The sequence below is a fragment of the Aulonocara stuartgranti genome (assembly GCF_965226115.1).
Source record: "Aulonocara stuartgranti genome assembly, chromosome: 5".
Classification (NCBI taxonomy): Eukaryota; Metazoa; Chordata; class Actinopteri; order Cichliformes; family Cichlidae; genus Aulonocara; species Aulonocara stuartgranti.
In genome coordinates, this window is record NC_138943.1 from 4,462,304 (window position 1) to 4,479,340 (window position 17,037).

General features: G+C 40.4%; 1 protein-coding gene across 5 annotated transcripts in view; it reads left to right on the forward strand.

Annotated features, from left to right (window-relative positions):
• Window positions 1-79: 79 nt before the first annotated feature.
• Window positions 80-17,037, forward strand: part of arhgap9 (Rho GTPase activating protein 9) — a 45,491-nt gene continuing 28,533 nt past the window's right edge. For 2 of the 5 annotated variants that reach the window (XM_082533039.1, XM_082533043.1), the window contains exons 1-4: window positions 80-386; window positions 12,382-12,712; window positions 14,806-15,004; window positions 15,161-15,555. In XM_082533039.1, the coding sequence (XP_082389165.1) occupies window positions 12,491-12,712; window positions 14,806-15,004; window positions 15,161-15,555 (816 nt within the window). In that variant the 5' untranslated portion in view covers window positions 80-386; window positions 12,382-12,490. Of the gene's footprint in view, window positions 387-1,470; window positions 1,577-9,213; window positions 9,382-12,381; window positions 12,713-14,805; window positions 15,005-15,160; window positions 15,556-17,037 lie in introns of those variants that run through there. The other 3 variants (XM_082533042.1, XM_082533041.1, XM_082533040.1) reach the window with 3 other exon arrangements.

Below are 17,037 nucleotides of genomic sequence, written 5' to 3' on the forward strand. Positions count from 1 at the left end.
TGACGGAACACGCCGCAGAGTATAACGAGTGCCTTCCATCGCCACCTTTCAGCAGAGCTGATTGGTTACGCGTACAATCATATTGGGCCACTGTAACCAATCTTAAAACACCAAACCCGTCCAGCTCAGACTATTTTTCCATCCGCTTAAAGAGCGAGGAGTCTCCATCATCATGGGCTGCAGGGGTAACTTAGTGTCCATGCATGACTATTAATTAGGAAAAGTGCACCTCGGAGTTCTTTCTTCTGCTCCCGTTAAACGAATGATGTGAAGTTATCTTTACTCTTCCCACAAGAGAGGCAAAGCAAACTTACCGAGGCGCAAGTGCTTATATATCTACAGCGCGCTCTGGAGACATAACTCAGCAGTCATCACGTCGCTGCAAGGTGAGTTGTGCCCCTCACACGAAAAGAAGATTGATCACTATTGAATTGTTTGCAGAGAGAACTCATTTTCCGCAAAAATATTTATACATTTTTGCAAAAACTATTTGTGATCCAGTTTGAATTCACTGTTATTTGTGGAAACACTGAACCACGAGATGTTCGAATTTCATTTGTAGGAGTTGTTGTTGCCACATTTGGCTATAGATTGAAACTTTCATTCCCACTCAAACATACAAAAGACAAATGATTTTTGTGTAATGTGTTTTATTTATTTATTTATTTACTGATTTCCTTTCTGCACCTTTACATTGATTATGCTTCATTTTTATGTATTTTGGATGCAAGCATTAATTTTGTAGGTACAATATGAGAATTATTCCACCTTGACAACAAAGTTTTACTCTTTGTTGTCAAAAAAATATGTAGGCAGGCCCTGTCAATTCTGCCTCTATAAATAGTTTACATGCCTACGTTTTCCAAAACAAACATCTCAGAACATGAGACTTTGAAACCACATGCTGTATATACAGTTATTACAACTGCTGAACTGAAACAAACCCACAAACGGCTAACTTATAGGCCCAAGACAAAAGCAGATTTTCAACCTCCAACCATTTCCTGCTGAAGAGCACTTTCCACTCTTCAAAGTTTCCTTTTCCCCTCCCCTTATACACACAGTATTGACTTCTCACTCTCCATTTTTCATTCTGTTTTCTTGACTAATTTCATTACTACGATTGTGCAGACACCACGACTCTCTGTTGGCCATCTCATCATCTTTTTAAAGGTCGCGCTGATAAAAAATCCTCATATCATCACTTTACATATGACGCTTTTCATACAGAAATATTTGCATCCTGCTTCTGACACTACATGCGTGCATACAAGTGCATGGATGGGTTAACCACAGGGTGTGATGGAAACACTTTGACTGATGCATTGCATTTTCGCTCTTTCATAATCATTCTTAAGTCCGCGCAAAGCAGGAGATTTGCTCCCTTTTACGCCAGCCTGTGACGACAACAGGCTGAAAGATTATTCTCTGCTTGCAACTTTGCTGATTAAAAGCGCCCCCGTACCAGCATTAAGATGAGGGCTACAAGTTCACTCTAATTACTGCTGTGCTCCACAGACTGCTGTGGATGCAGTGTCAAAGAAAAGATTGAGGGACTCGAGCCTTTCACATTGTGGTATGTTACTTGTCAAAGTATTCTTGCTGCACTCTAATATCTCAGTAAGTCTGTGGGCAGTCTGTTTTTATCACAGTGAGAAATGTATAGCTGCTTATATGCAACATGCGGAGCATACATGTCCTTGCAGTAGCAGATCATTTGGTGCAGAAAGACCTCAACTCACGTTTGTGTTTTCTGCTGTGCGGACTGTTTCTCTATCTCCGGTTCCTGAAGACATCTGGTCCTGAAAAGCAGCCCTAAAGGCCCCCGAATCTACCATATGTTCTTTCTTTGGTGTTCGTTTATTGGTTTGTCTCTTGGTTATAAAGCACTTTATCCATGATTAACTTGTTTTAGCTTTGAACTTAAAATGTTTGTGTGGAAAATATATTTTATAGAGTGGTCGTTGACTGTTTCCCTGAGAGAAACCAGCCTCTGTTTTGTCCAGCCTTTTTATATCAAGTAGAAAATGTTGAATTTAATGTATTTGCAGAGGAAAACATGACATAGAGCAGCTGTTTAATCAGACGTAAGTCGTGCAGCAGGTGTAGTTTAAACTTTAATCAGTTTGCATTTTTCTTGCTTATTCTTTGATTAATTGTTTAGGTTATAAATACCACTCACAGCTGCTCGGAGATGAAAGAGTGAAGTCTGCCAACTGTCACACAGTCAAAACTGCTAAGTTCTATATTCATTTATTTTTAAATTAAAGCATATTCTTATGTTTGATGAGCTTAAAGAATTACCAATGTGATGTAAATAAGTCCTGTGATATAGATGTGATCTGTCCAGGGTGTATTTGGCCTCCCCCCCACACACGCGGTCTTTTTTAAATAAATTACTTGTACTTATACTGTAATAGTGGGATTTTTAGTGGCAGTTGGGTTCTCTTTAAGTTACAGTGACAGTGTAGTGTGTGGTATGTGCATGCCATAAATACAGTCATTAGTAATTTGTCTCATCTGCTTGAATAGAACAAAATCACGCTGGCTCATGGTGACATTATGCCATTGGTCGCCCACACCTCCCACTGTTTTCACTTCCTATCCTCACCCACCCGTACGCACATCTTTTGGCATCTTTTCATTACATTTTCATGATACATATTGTTGCATCCCATTGGAGAACAGCACAGGTCCTGATTTACCTGCTATACAGTGTCTATATGAAAGCAGTGCTAGCAGCTACGGTGTAATATAGCAGTGGTGCTTACATTCACATTTGTGCTGTGTTTTAATCCCATTTAATCCTGCTTGTACTTAAAGTATCAATGCAGTCATTTTTGCTTTCACTAGGCTGTGTCATGCACATGTAGATGTTAATGTGACAACAGGAACCAGACGTGCTAAGATTGCGTTAGTGCTGAGATGACTTGTTAATTTAAAAAGCTGCAGATAAAAAAATAATCAGCAATAATTTTAACCATTCTTAAAGGAAATTGATTAAAATTTGGTATTTGCTGCTTTTCTTTTTTAAAAATAAATCTAACCTAAATATTGGACCAGAAGGTCGTACACTTTAACTGATCACTTGACACATTGTAAACCTTATTGTTAACTGTGCAATGCCCCTTTACTAAACAAATAACCGCTTGAACGCTCTGAGGGCATCACAGCTGTGCCTCTGTGTGTGTGTGTGTGTGTGTGTGTCTCCTCTCTATACCCTTTGCCGTGGGATGTTTAGCTGCTCTTCCTTGCGCCTCAACACTATCGTGCTCACTTTAGCTACACACAGCTAAAAGTGGGTCTTTGACTTGCCTGATAGCTTTTGACAGCTCACTCTCATCCCCGGTGGATCAATGGAGCTCAGAGCTCTTCATTAGAAACATCAATGTACCTCACATTCCCACAGGCTCGGCAACAACTCACCAGCCCAGTCAGAGAAGATTCATTTTTTATTCTGTAAATAATAAATATTGACTTCCATATGACATTTGGTTTGGGAAATACGGTGAAAGAAGGCTAGCTTGTTTGCTCGTCATTAACTGATACTTAATATACGAGTATTAGCAATAATAAATTTTTTTATAGTCACCAACTACCTACCAAAAAAGCTCATTATTTATTTTGATTTACTTTAAGTATAGAAAATAACACATGGCACACATGTTGTGCTTCAGACAAAAAAAAAAAAAATCAAAAATCAGGGCTCCGCAGACTCGATGTCTTGCTTTATCAGCCTTTATCGAAAAAATTAATCAGTCTCTTTAGTTCCTTATCACAATTTGTTTTAGTGCTAAAGTCCCTCCTCACATTAATCAGTCATTCCACTCACAGTGACAATTTTGACAAGTCATTTTTAATCAGAAACATATATTCTGGTTCTGGTTTCTCAAATGCAGATTTGCTGCTTTTATGTGTTCTCCTTAAAAGTGAATTATTGGCACTCCTGACAAAGAGGTTTTGCAGAGCCAAAGGAATGTCACCAACATACAAAAACATTATTTTTGTCAAGCAAGGTAACATGTAGCCACCATGTTTACACATGTACTCCCCATTGGTCCATTCTGAGCAAGGAAAAGCTGTAAAATGATCTTTGGGTTTAAATGTTCAGGAGATAAATCAAGCGCGGTTAACATGTCGCCTTGGACTGGAAGGTCTCTGTGTTTATTTTTCCCGTATTTTCTTACATTTGAAAATGAAATGTTGCAGAAAAATGTTGCTGCTGTATCTCATAAGTTGTGCTCATAGATTAAGCGATAACATTGTCAATCAGATTAAAAATAATTCTATGAAGACAGTTTTGAATGGTGTAATTTTATTGGCTTTAAAATATGATGTTAGTGTTTCCAAAACATTTAGTGCTGTTTCTTATATGTAAGCTGCTTACTGAAATAAGAAGCATTTTCATGCTTGTTTGGTACGTAAGCTAGAAGTGTGTTGGCAGTGTGTTTTTTACCTTGTTTTCTTCTGTAAAATCCAAAAGCTAATTAAAAAAACGTGATACTTTCTTTAAAGACTGCCCCCTGGGCAATCATGCGCTACTCTGCCGAACTGGCCCACTGGTTTGTCTGGTTGTTGTTTATATTCAAATGTGGGAAATGGGAAGTTGAGTAGTATACATGTGAAGTCTCTGAAGAAGTTTGCTATGTGTCGATGCAGGCTGCAGGGTTCATTGTAAACACAAGCATTGCATCAGCAAACCCTTGAAATGATGGCATCACACATATGCAATGCTGCGATGCGCAACAAGAAAAAGATAACACGCACTGGAGACACTGGAGATCGCAGTCGGTCACAGACGTTGTTGTCACAATGACAGTAGCGGGCTTGAGCCAATGGCTGCTCTGCTGTCACTTTCTGCTTTTCTGATTGGCTCAGTAACAGTTTACTCAGCTGATCATTAAAAGAATCCAGCCCACCTGTTTAGTCACATATAAGCGCATACATGCTTTCATACACAGATTCGTCATCCTGCCAGCACACTGGGAAACACAGTGTGTGTTTCAGTGTCTCTCTCTGGTCTAATCATCAATAATGCATGGCTCTGTGAGGATGAAAGGCTGTTTTGGCTTGAGGCATGTGTCTCATATGGAGAGAGAGACATCAGCCCTAGTAGTTATAACTGTACATCCATACACTGCATTCCTTCATGTGGCTGTCGTCAGCAGAGCTGCTCATCAGACAGCGAGGAGACCGATTTCCAGCTAAATGTGTAAATGAGCTCATTACAGAGGGTGTTTTTTCTTTTGTCTTCATTTTTGCTGTAGAGGGTGTTTTGCTGAATTGACAGTTTAAAGATAAGGATTGATTGCTGTTTATATTGTGAAGACATTGAAACAGACCATGTTTTGAAATATACAGAAAATCTGATTTGACTTTGGCTGAAGCAGCTTTTACATTAATTATGTTTATCGCTCACTGCTGAAAGCAAGCATTAAATGCTAGCAGTTTTAAAGTGCAGTTTAGGCAATGCAACATACGGTTTGGTTAAGCACTGATTTTAGGAAACATTTGAGGCATCCCTGTGCTTATTTTAAGACAGCGCTGTGCTACAGAGCCCTTTAATGTAGGAAGTGATGCAATATCTCACTGATTGCAATACTTACCTGACTAAAGGTTGGAGCTCCAGCTGCCAGTGTAGCAGGCAAACTTGGATGCTTGTTTGCACATAGTGATGACACTGTGAAGAACTGAGATATGAAAAGTTGTTTGGCTGACACAGTTATTAATTCAGCAGCCCTGTTTGCTTACAGTGACTTACTTTTTACTTATTGTTGTGGTAATTAATGTTACTGAGCTGCGTGTCTCACATGCAGCAACTTTTTGTCTTATTTTCCTGCGACGCCTTCGGTTATAGACATTTATATGTAAATACAGTACAGTGTACGTGCATGTGAGTGTGTGTTTTCTGTGTGTATACAGATATGGCAGTGTACGCGGAAACCCTTTGAAGTTCCTCATTCAGTCTATAGTCCTCTTCCTCATGTCTCATCTCTCTTTGAACACCGTGTAGCCATGATTATTAAAGCCGCCTTCTTTCCACTTCAAACGTATGGAATGAATATGGATATGATATGACACCAAGCTCTCCACCCTTTACTCCTTTCCAGTCCTGCCATGTGGTGAAGTTTGATTGGCCCAGCGATGTCAAATCGTCTCCGTGGGAGATAAACCTGTCTTGTCTTTCAGACGCCGGAGCTGTTTGGAGCAATTATTACATTGATTATTGGAAATGATATGAAAATTGGGGAAAATGATTATAACCATGTCTTACTTCTCATGTGCTTTTAAATATCTGTTATCTCTCGTCTAAATATATCGTTTATGACATTGTAGTTTGCATTTACTGTGTAGCCTCAGGATGTTTTCTGCAGCGTTATGGCATGTGGGTTTGCATGAATCCCTTAAAACATAAACAACACATCATTTATACTTCACACCAATGCTTTTCCAGATCATATGTATTTACAGCTTCCTTCGATTGTAGCGGGCCCTCAAAAACACAAACCAAAAAAGTTGCTTGCAGGTGTGCTGCCATACAAAATCATCATCACGTGCAACAGTAAATGAATCACTTGTAGATGTTTGTTTTTTTTGGTTCAGTGCTTAGGTTAAACATTAAAGGTAATCATATGAAGAAGAGGAAGAAGTGCAAAAAAACTGTCAACGAGAACAAATCATGAATAAAAAGAACAGATGTTGTCTTTATCGGGCAAATTTAAATGTGTTATCAGTGACTGCTTTCACGGCACTGAAAAGAGGCTCTTTGTTTTGAATGGCTTCTCTATAGCACGGCTTAGCTGGATAGGCCTATAGCTACAGTTTGTAGGTAAAGGACCTGCATGCCTGTTAGAATAGTGTCTTTTGAACAGATGATTTGAAGATAGTTGTTTGGCCATAGCTGACCAAAGATAGATTTTGAAAGATGTACCTCAAACCACTGTGAAGCATGATGGTGGAAATACTTAGCATTGCCTCGCTGCTTCAAAGACTGGGCAGCTTGCAGTTGGTGATTCAGCTATTAATTGTGCATCATACCAAAGAGTGCCTGAAAATAAACGTCAGGCCATCTGCGCTTCAAATGTTGACGCTGAATTGGAGGTGGACCTTTCATAATGATTCTATAAATCCACATTTTAATGGCTCCAAAAGAAGAAATCTGGGGTTAGGTTATAACATTGTCGAAAACATTTGAATCCCACAGATATGTTACGGGATTAACAGACAGTACATGCAAGAAAATCCCCAATCATCTTCAACTGAGGAGTGGCCATAAATTCATCAAGTAGCTGCAAGAGAATGGTGGACAGTTATACAAAAAGGATATCACAAGGTTATTTCTGCTGAAGGGGCAATACTGAAGCACTGTGTTCTGACACTATAGATACTTACTCTTTGGATTTTAGGAGGATGCATCTTGTGTCCCTTGATATATCGGTTTCGAATAGTTACATATTGTGTAATATGTCATGTGTACATATATCATGTACATATGATATACATACTACATATACATGTGTGTGTGTGTGTGTTTTAAAATGTGTATTTTTTGAAAAGATATGCATTTCAGAAGAAGTCATTTTAAATATGAATGAATGTTTTGGAAAATGTTTGACTAAAACATGCACAGCTACCAAGGAGGCGTATAATCCCTAAAGTACTTAATCCAGTGGCCTCTCCGGATTGCTGATTTGACTGAAACATACTGATGGTATAACGCCACGTCCTTCTTACTGGTAGTTCAGCGTGCTATGTGAAACATTTTAGACTTATCTGAAACTTATCCAGGTATTAAATAGGAAACCTGAGACGATTTCGAGGCATGCATTTTCCTCTGCTTCAGTGTTTACGACTGTGTGGTGGTGTGTAGAGTATTTCTGACGTCCAGCGAAAGCGTTGACCAGCCAGCTTTCCAGTTGGATCAATAGCTCAATCAATCAGCTGGACTGCTGGTTGCTTTTGTTTGTTCAGCGCAGAACGACTCTCACATGGTTTCTTCCCCTTGTTATGTTTCTGCTTCTCAAGTTTAAGTATTGTTTATTTGCATGAATGAGTAACATCCAGCTCACGCTCCTTCTGTCTCTTTCATTCTCGTTGCTTTCAGTGCACGGGCAAAATGCTGGCTAAATGATGGATGGGAGGGTCAGCAGGGGTTCAGTGAGTGGAGGAAGGATAATTGCCTGCATGGGATTAACTGTGTTTTGTATGGTCTGTGCATGGATGAATGATAAAGACAGCCTCTGTTTGATTTTCTGCAGGAGCTGCTAGTATGTGTCCATTTTTTTAATACACGGAAAAAGGTTATGCCTCTTAATTTTTATTGTACGTTGTATGTTTAAGGCTTATCAGATGTGTGGCTCTGAACATCGAGTGAGCTGGTGATGTTGTTGATGTAGACAAACTCTTACTTCAGGACCACGGTGAGTCTCTCCTTCTCTCTTTCCCTCTCTCTGGCTGTTTCGCATGCATGCACAAATTGTATACTTTCCACTCCTTCAACTCACTTTGACTTGCATGCACACAGAGTCTGAGTTAAAGTGGAAACACTCAAGCAAAGGCAGACAGACAAATGCAGCATTCACTGAGTTTTTCTCCCTCCTCACTTATTTTCATCTATTTTTATTTCGTTCCTAAATTCCTTCATATTTGGTTGTTGATACCGCGTCATAATCCCTGAGCCCTCAGTCCCTGGCACAAACCACTCGTGCCTCTCAACAGCCTTGACAGGGTGCCTGTGTCTGTCTCTGACACCATATGGTCTTCACTGTTTTGTTTGGGCGAATGACGCCAGTGCCCGCTCTGCTGCTATGTGACCTGCAAATAGACACTCTGGTCTTATTTTCTTTTTGTAGATGCTGACGTGAGATCTTAAATATTTTTATTTTGCTATTGGTGAAAAAATTCTGAAATTCTACTGAGATTGTAACCCTTTTTTGGATTATTTCAGTAAATAGCCGATGTGAATAATACACAGTGACGGTAATTAAAATGTTGAGTCATGGAATTATAAAGAATTTGCTGAGATACTTTGTCTCCACTTTGAAAACTGTCTTAGCTGTCGCCCTTTGGGAGAGTCATACTGAAATCCAGATTAATACAACCAAGGACTTTAACCCTGCAGTAGCAGCCTAATTTGCACACAGTATAATAAACCATGCAGGCTCTGTTGTAGCAGCGTGTGGATAGTCTAATCTGCTTTTCCTTTACTTTATTTTTTGATGTCTTCTTATCAGTTAGTAATTTCAAAGAGTAAAGACAGGAAAAGGCAAACAGGTGTGCAGAAGCGTCATTAAAGCTCTTCCTGTTTGTGTGTGGAGAAGAGCACATCCTGGACCCTCTATATGATTACTGTTTGTTTTTATCTTCTTTTTTACGCCAAGGGTAAGTTGTAATTTTGGCTTATGTAAATAGCAAATTACACATTACCGAAGCCGTGCAGCAAGATTGTTAAGCCTAAAAACAACTACCACTCTCTGCTTAGTTTTGTGTAATTACTGCATCTAACGGTGCTGCGCTCCAGTCTCGTTGTCAGTGCAACTCATCAGCACTTGCATGAAACGTAGCAGTTGTTTGGCCGTTAGATTTTACAAACTGTAACTAAAACTCCCAGTGATATGGCAAGTCAGAAAAACAAATGGCAAGATGGAAAGGATATGACCCAAACTGTGGTTGAACCTTGCTGCGTGCATGCTGTTTCCTGTTTGCTTGCTTGCCTCGTGCCTCTGACTTCTGCCTCTGTCCCTCCTGAACTTAGCTGCACTTTTAAATAGTGTAGCTAAGTTTTGGGGGGGGGGTTTAACATCAGAGCCACCAAGGTTATGACTCTATTTGTTGTTAGAAAAACTTTTTAGTACACTATCATTTCCTGTAACAAACTGCCAGGTGTATTTTTAGATGAAATTACTGCATTACCAGTCAGAATACATTCTAGCATCAGTGTTTGCTTTTTCTAGCAAAGACGTCTATGAACACCAGACAATTAAAAAAGATTTATAAACGCAGTCATATTTCTAAATATTTCTCCACTGCCCACTTTATTAGGTACATCTTTCTAGTATCAGGTTGGATCCCCTTTTGTCCTTAAACTGTCTCACTTGTGGCACAGATTCAACAAGGTGCAAACATTCCTCTGAGATCTTGGTCCATATCAATGCGATAGCATCACACAGTTGCTGCAGATTTGTCATCAAAATTACTCAGGTAGACTGTGGTGTTTAAACAATGACTGGTTGGTATTAGGGGCCCCAATATCCCCCACACTATCACACTACCACCAACAGCCTAAACCACTGGTACAATCAGGAAAGCCAACATGATTTGTAGCCTCAGTTTCCTCTTGTTAACCTACATCCAGTGTGGTCTTCTGCTGCTGTATCCCATCTGCTTCTAACTTCAATATTTTGTGTATTCTGAAAGATCTCTTCTACATACTTTGGTTGCAGTCAGCAGGTGTTTGAGCTATTGTTGCCTTCTTATATGCTTAAAGCAGTCTGGACATCCTCCGTTGGCATCAACAAAGTATTGTCACCTAGAGAACTGTAGCTCACTGGGTATTTTCTATTTTCCTAACCATTTTCTGTAAACACTAGAGATGGTCTCAATAAATCAGCAGTTTCTGAAACACTCGGATCAGCCCATCTTCCACGCTCAAAGTCCTTTAAATCACTTCCTGATCCTCCGTCATCCTCATTTAAAATTTAAGGAGGTCATCTTTACCATGTGTGTATGCTTAAATGCATTTTGCTGCCATGTTATTGGCTTATCATATATTTCAGTTGAACAGGCGTACCTAAAGAAGTGGTCGGTGAGTGAATATTAACAACAGCTATGATTTATTTTTCAGCTTGTGTATACAGTAAAACTCTATTTTTCAGCAATTCTCATCTCTTGTATTGCACTTTTCATAAAATGCTTCATATAGTAAAAGAATATTAATTTGAAGGCGTGCAAAATAGTTTTATGTGATAATCAATGCGTAATAGCTACTTCGCAATTTAAATTGCTTCCCATTTTTCTAATGTGCAAAAGGGACGTTAGCCGATGTCTCTTTAGTTATTCTATTCATAACGTGGTATGGCTTTTATTCAGATTCATTACATTTTGATGAAATGCTCCTGTGTGCCTTCCAGTGCACTTCCTGCTAGTGTTAGCCAGACTGTCTTCCAGGCAGGCAGTTCTTCCACCCATATGCTGTTACAGACGGGTTTTACTGCAATTCTCTATAGCCGTGTGGGGTTACATATTCTTTCCCATGCTTTAATAACAGTTGGATTATCAAGGTTCAGCCAGCTATCCCTGGCCGCCCTCACATCAGCTCACAGCTCTGTTAAGCTTCTTCCATTCCTCTACTACTCTGGTTTTATTATTTTCTCACCTAGCTCTAACAATGTGGTCTTGTTGTATCATTTGGCTTATCCCCAGCTTCCAGACCTTTTCCTTTCTCTTGTCTTGTCCAGCATCCCTGGACTCTCCCATCCTCAGTGACGTGAGGTACAGCAGGTCTGACTGTTGCTACGTAGCTCGGGATGTTCCCCTTCTGTTCATGCTCGTGTGTTTGCAGATTTGCTTGTAGGGATGGTGGGTGTATTTACTGTCAGTGTGTGAGGCTGTATTTCTATGTGTCTGGCAGAAAGTTAGATGTTCTCTTATGTAAGCGGGTCTTGGCTGCATAAAGCAAGGGTTTAGCTTAGGGATGCTGGCTCAGGTGGAGAGATGGAGACAGATGCTATTTTAGGTATACTGCGCTCCTTACATCTTCCATACGCATGAGCTATTCACTCACATGGGTCTCTTCTAACAGGATGAAAGGACAATAGAAAAGTGGTGCACTGTGGTTGTGTACAAATATCAGCACTTCATCCTCCTGCTTGTCTACTAAATATAGCAAAATAGGAAGTGGGAAAGAAAAGTTTATTTTATTCATTTGTGAATGTTATTGCAGTGATCCATGCCGTCACTGAGCTATTTTTGTGCAGTTGGTGGATTATTAAAAGCCAGTTGTTAGTAAATAAAAAAAATGCAATAAATGCCTAAAGATCAAAATAAAGTCTTGCTTAATGTAAGGACCAATGCAAATTCCAAAATGTAAAAATATAAATTTTACATTGATGCAAAACAGAAAAGACAATTGGATGAGATGACTTGAAAGAGAAATTTCACAAAGAGAAAAACCCTGCCAACTCTAAAATAGAGATATTTTTTATAGCTTGGTGATTTTCAACAGCTTAATGCAGACTTCCATTTTTAGCTCTGAAAGGATTCAGATTCGCTCTCTTTGAACCTGCACAGCACCAGGTGACATTTCTACATTGTTCTCTCACAGCTGTGGTAATCTCTCCCTCTCTCTCACACTGTGTTTGTCTGTCCATGTGCCTGTTTCAGAGCATGGCAAAGTCCTGGCTCCTGTCTTGCCTACCCTGCACTGTCCCAACTGAAATCACAGATCAGCATACTTCCAGCAAAGCTTGCTGAACAGGACTGTGGGAAAGCCATGCTCTCTGGTTCTTGGCGGCGCTCTTTTGGTCATCAGCAGCCTGCTGCAGGATCTGTAGTGAACAGCAGGGGGATGACGGTGTGTGGAGTCCCCAGTGGTACAGTGGTCCTCGAGGCCCAGTATGACTACAGCTACCGTGGAGCAGACGGACGGCAGGTTTGCATACGGGAAGGTGAACGCTTCATTCTCCTGAAGAAGACGAACGCTGATTGGTGGCAGGTGAGAATTTTTTTTTTCATTTTCTCTGTCTTTTGCGTCAGTGGACTCATAAATGTCATGAAAACAAAAACATGTATAAATAGAGCAACATACTGTAGGTTTCTGAGAAGGATAAATTCATATTTTACTAGAAGCCTTAGAAGATGTTGCAGGGCTAAAAAAGGATGTCAACACATAAGTGACAAAGACTTCCTTCCTTTACAGTAGAAAGAAACATGTTTACAGCCCGATACAGAAACAGATTGGGTCTCTCACTTATATGGTCCTATAGAACACATTTGCATGAGGTTATTTTGTTACAACTCATTCTTTCAAACTTTAGTAAGCCTTAACATTAGGGTGTCTTGATGCATACTCAATCATCCAGGTAGGTAAATCCCAAAAGGTTGATTCTGTTCATCTGGATGTAGCATTTTCAGTGGGAGAAACGTTTCGTCACTCATCCAGGTGACTTCTTCAGTCTCAGCTGACTGCAGGTTTCCCCAAGCCTGTAAAGATTAAACATATTTAGCATTAATTAGCATACATGTCTGTCTCTAGTGATGCACCTTAACCATGAACTGATGCATACACTTTAATGGAAAAGTGTGTGATAGACGCGCTGGACCACTGTGTGGATATCATGCATTGGCTGCCTTAAATGTGAAACGGACACGCATGCTTACGTTACAGTACCATCAGGGAGAGATTATATATTTAAATCCAACAAGTCGCTCGTGACCAAGGTGGGTATGAAGGACATTCCAGGCTCCTTTTATGCTAGAAACGATTAAACTAGATGTCTGATAAAATATGACATCCACACAGTGGACCAGTTTTTCAGTTACACTCTTTGCTGTGATATCCTGTGATATCGGATTGAATGACAACACTCTAGCCAATGTTGAAACTTTAGAAACCAGTGGGGGGCATCATAGTCCTATGTCCATCTTTCATATACATAACAATAATATTTTTACAGTAAAAACAAATTTTAATGAGTAACTTTACATTGTGGGCACCGTGTATCTAGAACTGCCTCAAAATAAACTGCCTGTAGGTTAAATTCAATCCTGACTTCTGTCCAAATTGTGAAATTTGTTTAGTTTAAGAAATAGCAACAATGGCAGGCCTGTCCTATATTGTACAACTACAATAGATTTACATGTAAAACGTTGCACCACAGTCTAGCGACTTTTCTCCTTTTAGCTATTTTGTGCCTGTATGTCTCCTTTCTCCTCCATCTTCCTGTCTGTGACCTAGAAATCAGTCTTGGTATGCCGTGTTGAAGGATGTCTCTGTTCGTAAAATGAACCCAGAAGCGTGAGGGCCGAGGAGAAAGGAGGCCTGCCAGAGGAGCTATGGCGGAGGATACAACTTTAGTGTTTTTACCTTTTGTGCATAAAAAGATACAGTTGATGATGGGCTACAAAATACGGCTCATTTGTATTCACGCTTTAGTTATTTAAGGTGCTTAACTCCAAGATCAAAGTTGTGTCCGTGTGTGTGTTTCTTAAAAAAGGTATGCTTTGTCACATTGGGTTACATTGTGAATTTAAAAGTAGCTCTAAATATTTAAATGGTCATCTGTTGCATAAAATACAGCAGTAGACTGGAACACAACAGTGAGCCGACGATGAATGAACGATGTACACATGTATTTAACTGACACCACGATGACTTCAAAGCACGGATGAAAACGCACACTCAACACAGAAAAGCCCCAGCCGGCCACATGATTCAAACCGAGAACCTCCTCTCTATGAGGCAAGAGTACTCACAACTGTAACGCACATCCGGTCACATCAAAGGAAAAAATACTGCACACTGGCTATTCAGATGTAACTCTTACACTGGAAAAACTACTCAGTTATTGTTCACTTTAGCCACTGAGCTCATTAAATGATGTGGGCTGAGAAAAAGGATGTTATTTTTTTAAAAAGGAAGTTGCGGGTATACTCGTTGCATGTGCTTGATGTCAAAATGAGCTGTATCATTAAACATTTCCGCAACCCCTTCAGCCTTCAGCTGTTTGTTGCCGCTTGGTTGGACTGAAAGCATTTATGTAGCAGAAAAGAGAGAAAGCCTTTGGAATTCTGTTTGTTCTCTGACAGGTGCGGAGGATCGGGGCAGCCAGTAAAGCAAAGCCGCTGTATGTTCCTGCCACGTATGTGACCGAGGTACCTATCGCGCCCATGCCCTCCCCTCAGCGGCTGACTGCAACTGCCTCACTGAACACCAACTTTAGGATACTGCCGCGAGTGTCACTGTCTCCCAGCGCAACCGGAGCTACAAATAATGAACAGCGCCAAGGTAAAGTGCAAGTTAAAGTATGTCAGAGGCAGTTACTAAAATTACCTGTGGTTGAGGCTTTTTAGTTACAAAGCTGGCTGTGTCGCTTTTGCACTTACAGACAAATAAGTTTAGAACAAATGTGGAAGTATTCGTTTTTTTCATCTTCTCCTGCAGTGAACAAACTCCTCTATCACTCCATGGAAAACCTCAACTCCAACAGTGTCTTCCAAGGTCTGAAAAACAACACCAGCGTGGATAGAGGTCACTTCCCAACTTTGCCCCTTTCTGGATTCACCTTTGCTTCCAACTCACCCACCTCCTCATCAGGCCACCTTATGGTCCCTGGGTCTCAAGCTACTTCCACAGCAGAAACAGCACCTACAAATTCCAGGGTAGTTCCCACAATCACCCGGAGCCAGAGCTCAAACAACCTGCCTGAAAACCTGATGGAGAATCCGTATGATGAGGTGGGCGGTGGCTTCAGCAGTCGCACAAACCACAGGATTCCCAAGAAGTCTTGTAGCCAATGGGACGTAGCAGGAGCTTCAGGCAAGAACAACCATCTGCAGGTAGGTCGAGTCAAAAAACCCAACAAAAAAGAAAAGGCGAAGACTTTTGCAGCACTGTATTTGCGACTAGTTTGTCTGCTATGATTTCTGTTGTGCTGTATTTTAGGAAGCTCTTTGAAAAATTCACTTTTTTTACACTTAGTGACAGTTTCATAAATCCTGGCAGCAAAGATGGTAATATCAATAATATAGACAGGGGTGCACATAAGTGGTCCGCAGGTGTGCATTCGCTGTCAAAATAAAAGACGCGCACCAGATAAGAAGTTGCAACGTGCAGAAATGTCAGAAGGAGTCCGAACCGCAAAAGAAGCTCGTATTCTCAGAAAAGTGGTTGCAGGAGGTGAGCTGGCTTCAAACAAATGATGAACACACAGAGATGTGGTGCAGAATGTGCCATGAAAATCCCACTCTAGCGGACAAAAACAGTGCTTTTTATATGGACGCAAACGCGCGTTGCAACGTCTTATCTGGTGCGCGTCTTTTATTTTGACAGCAAATGCGCACCTGCGGCCCACCTAAGTGCACCCCTGAATATAGATGTAAACATTAGTTTTTTGCTCTTGTGGTGTTGAAAGGAAATGATTTTTTCTCTCATCTTTCTGTCACCAAGTTTGACTGTATTAGTATATATTAGTAGTTTTTGGCCTTTGCTGTAGTTTTGTTTAGATTTATTTGACTGGGGTTTTTTAGACACTTTGGCCCTGTGAGAGTGATACACAGTGGACAAGCACAGGAAAGCAAAGATCACAACCCTGTAATGATATCATAGGTCAGCGGTCCCCAACCTTTTTGCGCCACAGACCGGTTTATGCCCGACAATATTTTCACGGACCGGCCTTTAAGGTGTCGCGGATAAATACAACAAAATAAAACCAGTACCGGTACCGAAAAAATGAAGATTTATTCATAACACACGTGAAAAGACCCAGGAAAACTGAGTTAACGATAAAAACGATAACAAAATAACCCTGAAAACCATACATTTCACACCTGAGCCTCAACTCTCGTGGCCCGGTACCAAACGACTCACGGACCGGTACCGGTCCGAGGCCCGGGGTCATAGGTGACATTTGGTACTCATCTACTCAGACTTCTGAACCTCTACTCAAGTTTTTTTTTAAATGATGAATGCTTGTTTAAAAAAAATCACGTATTTAACTTTGACAGACATTTAATTTCCACAGCACTGTACGTTTCTGAAAAGCAGTCCACATGACGTTTGTATAAGTTTGCCAAAAAGAAGGTCGAGGCAACAAAACGGATAAATCAAGCACTCTGTCAGCAAACAGTTAAACTTAAAGGCAGCAGTTCTTTAAATCTGATAGCCCACAGCTAGCTGTTGGACAGTTGTCACTTATCATCCTCATACTTCTGGATTAAACAGTGAAGGTAAATGATGGAAAATGACATGCAACTCAGATTGAATGAAGTGATGTAATTTTAAACTCCTGTCATTGGCAAAGTCTTTAATCTCATGCAAAG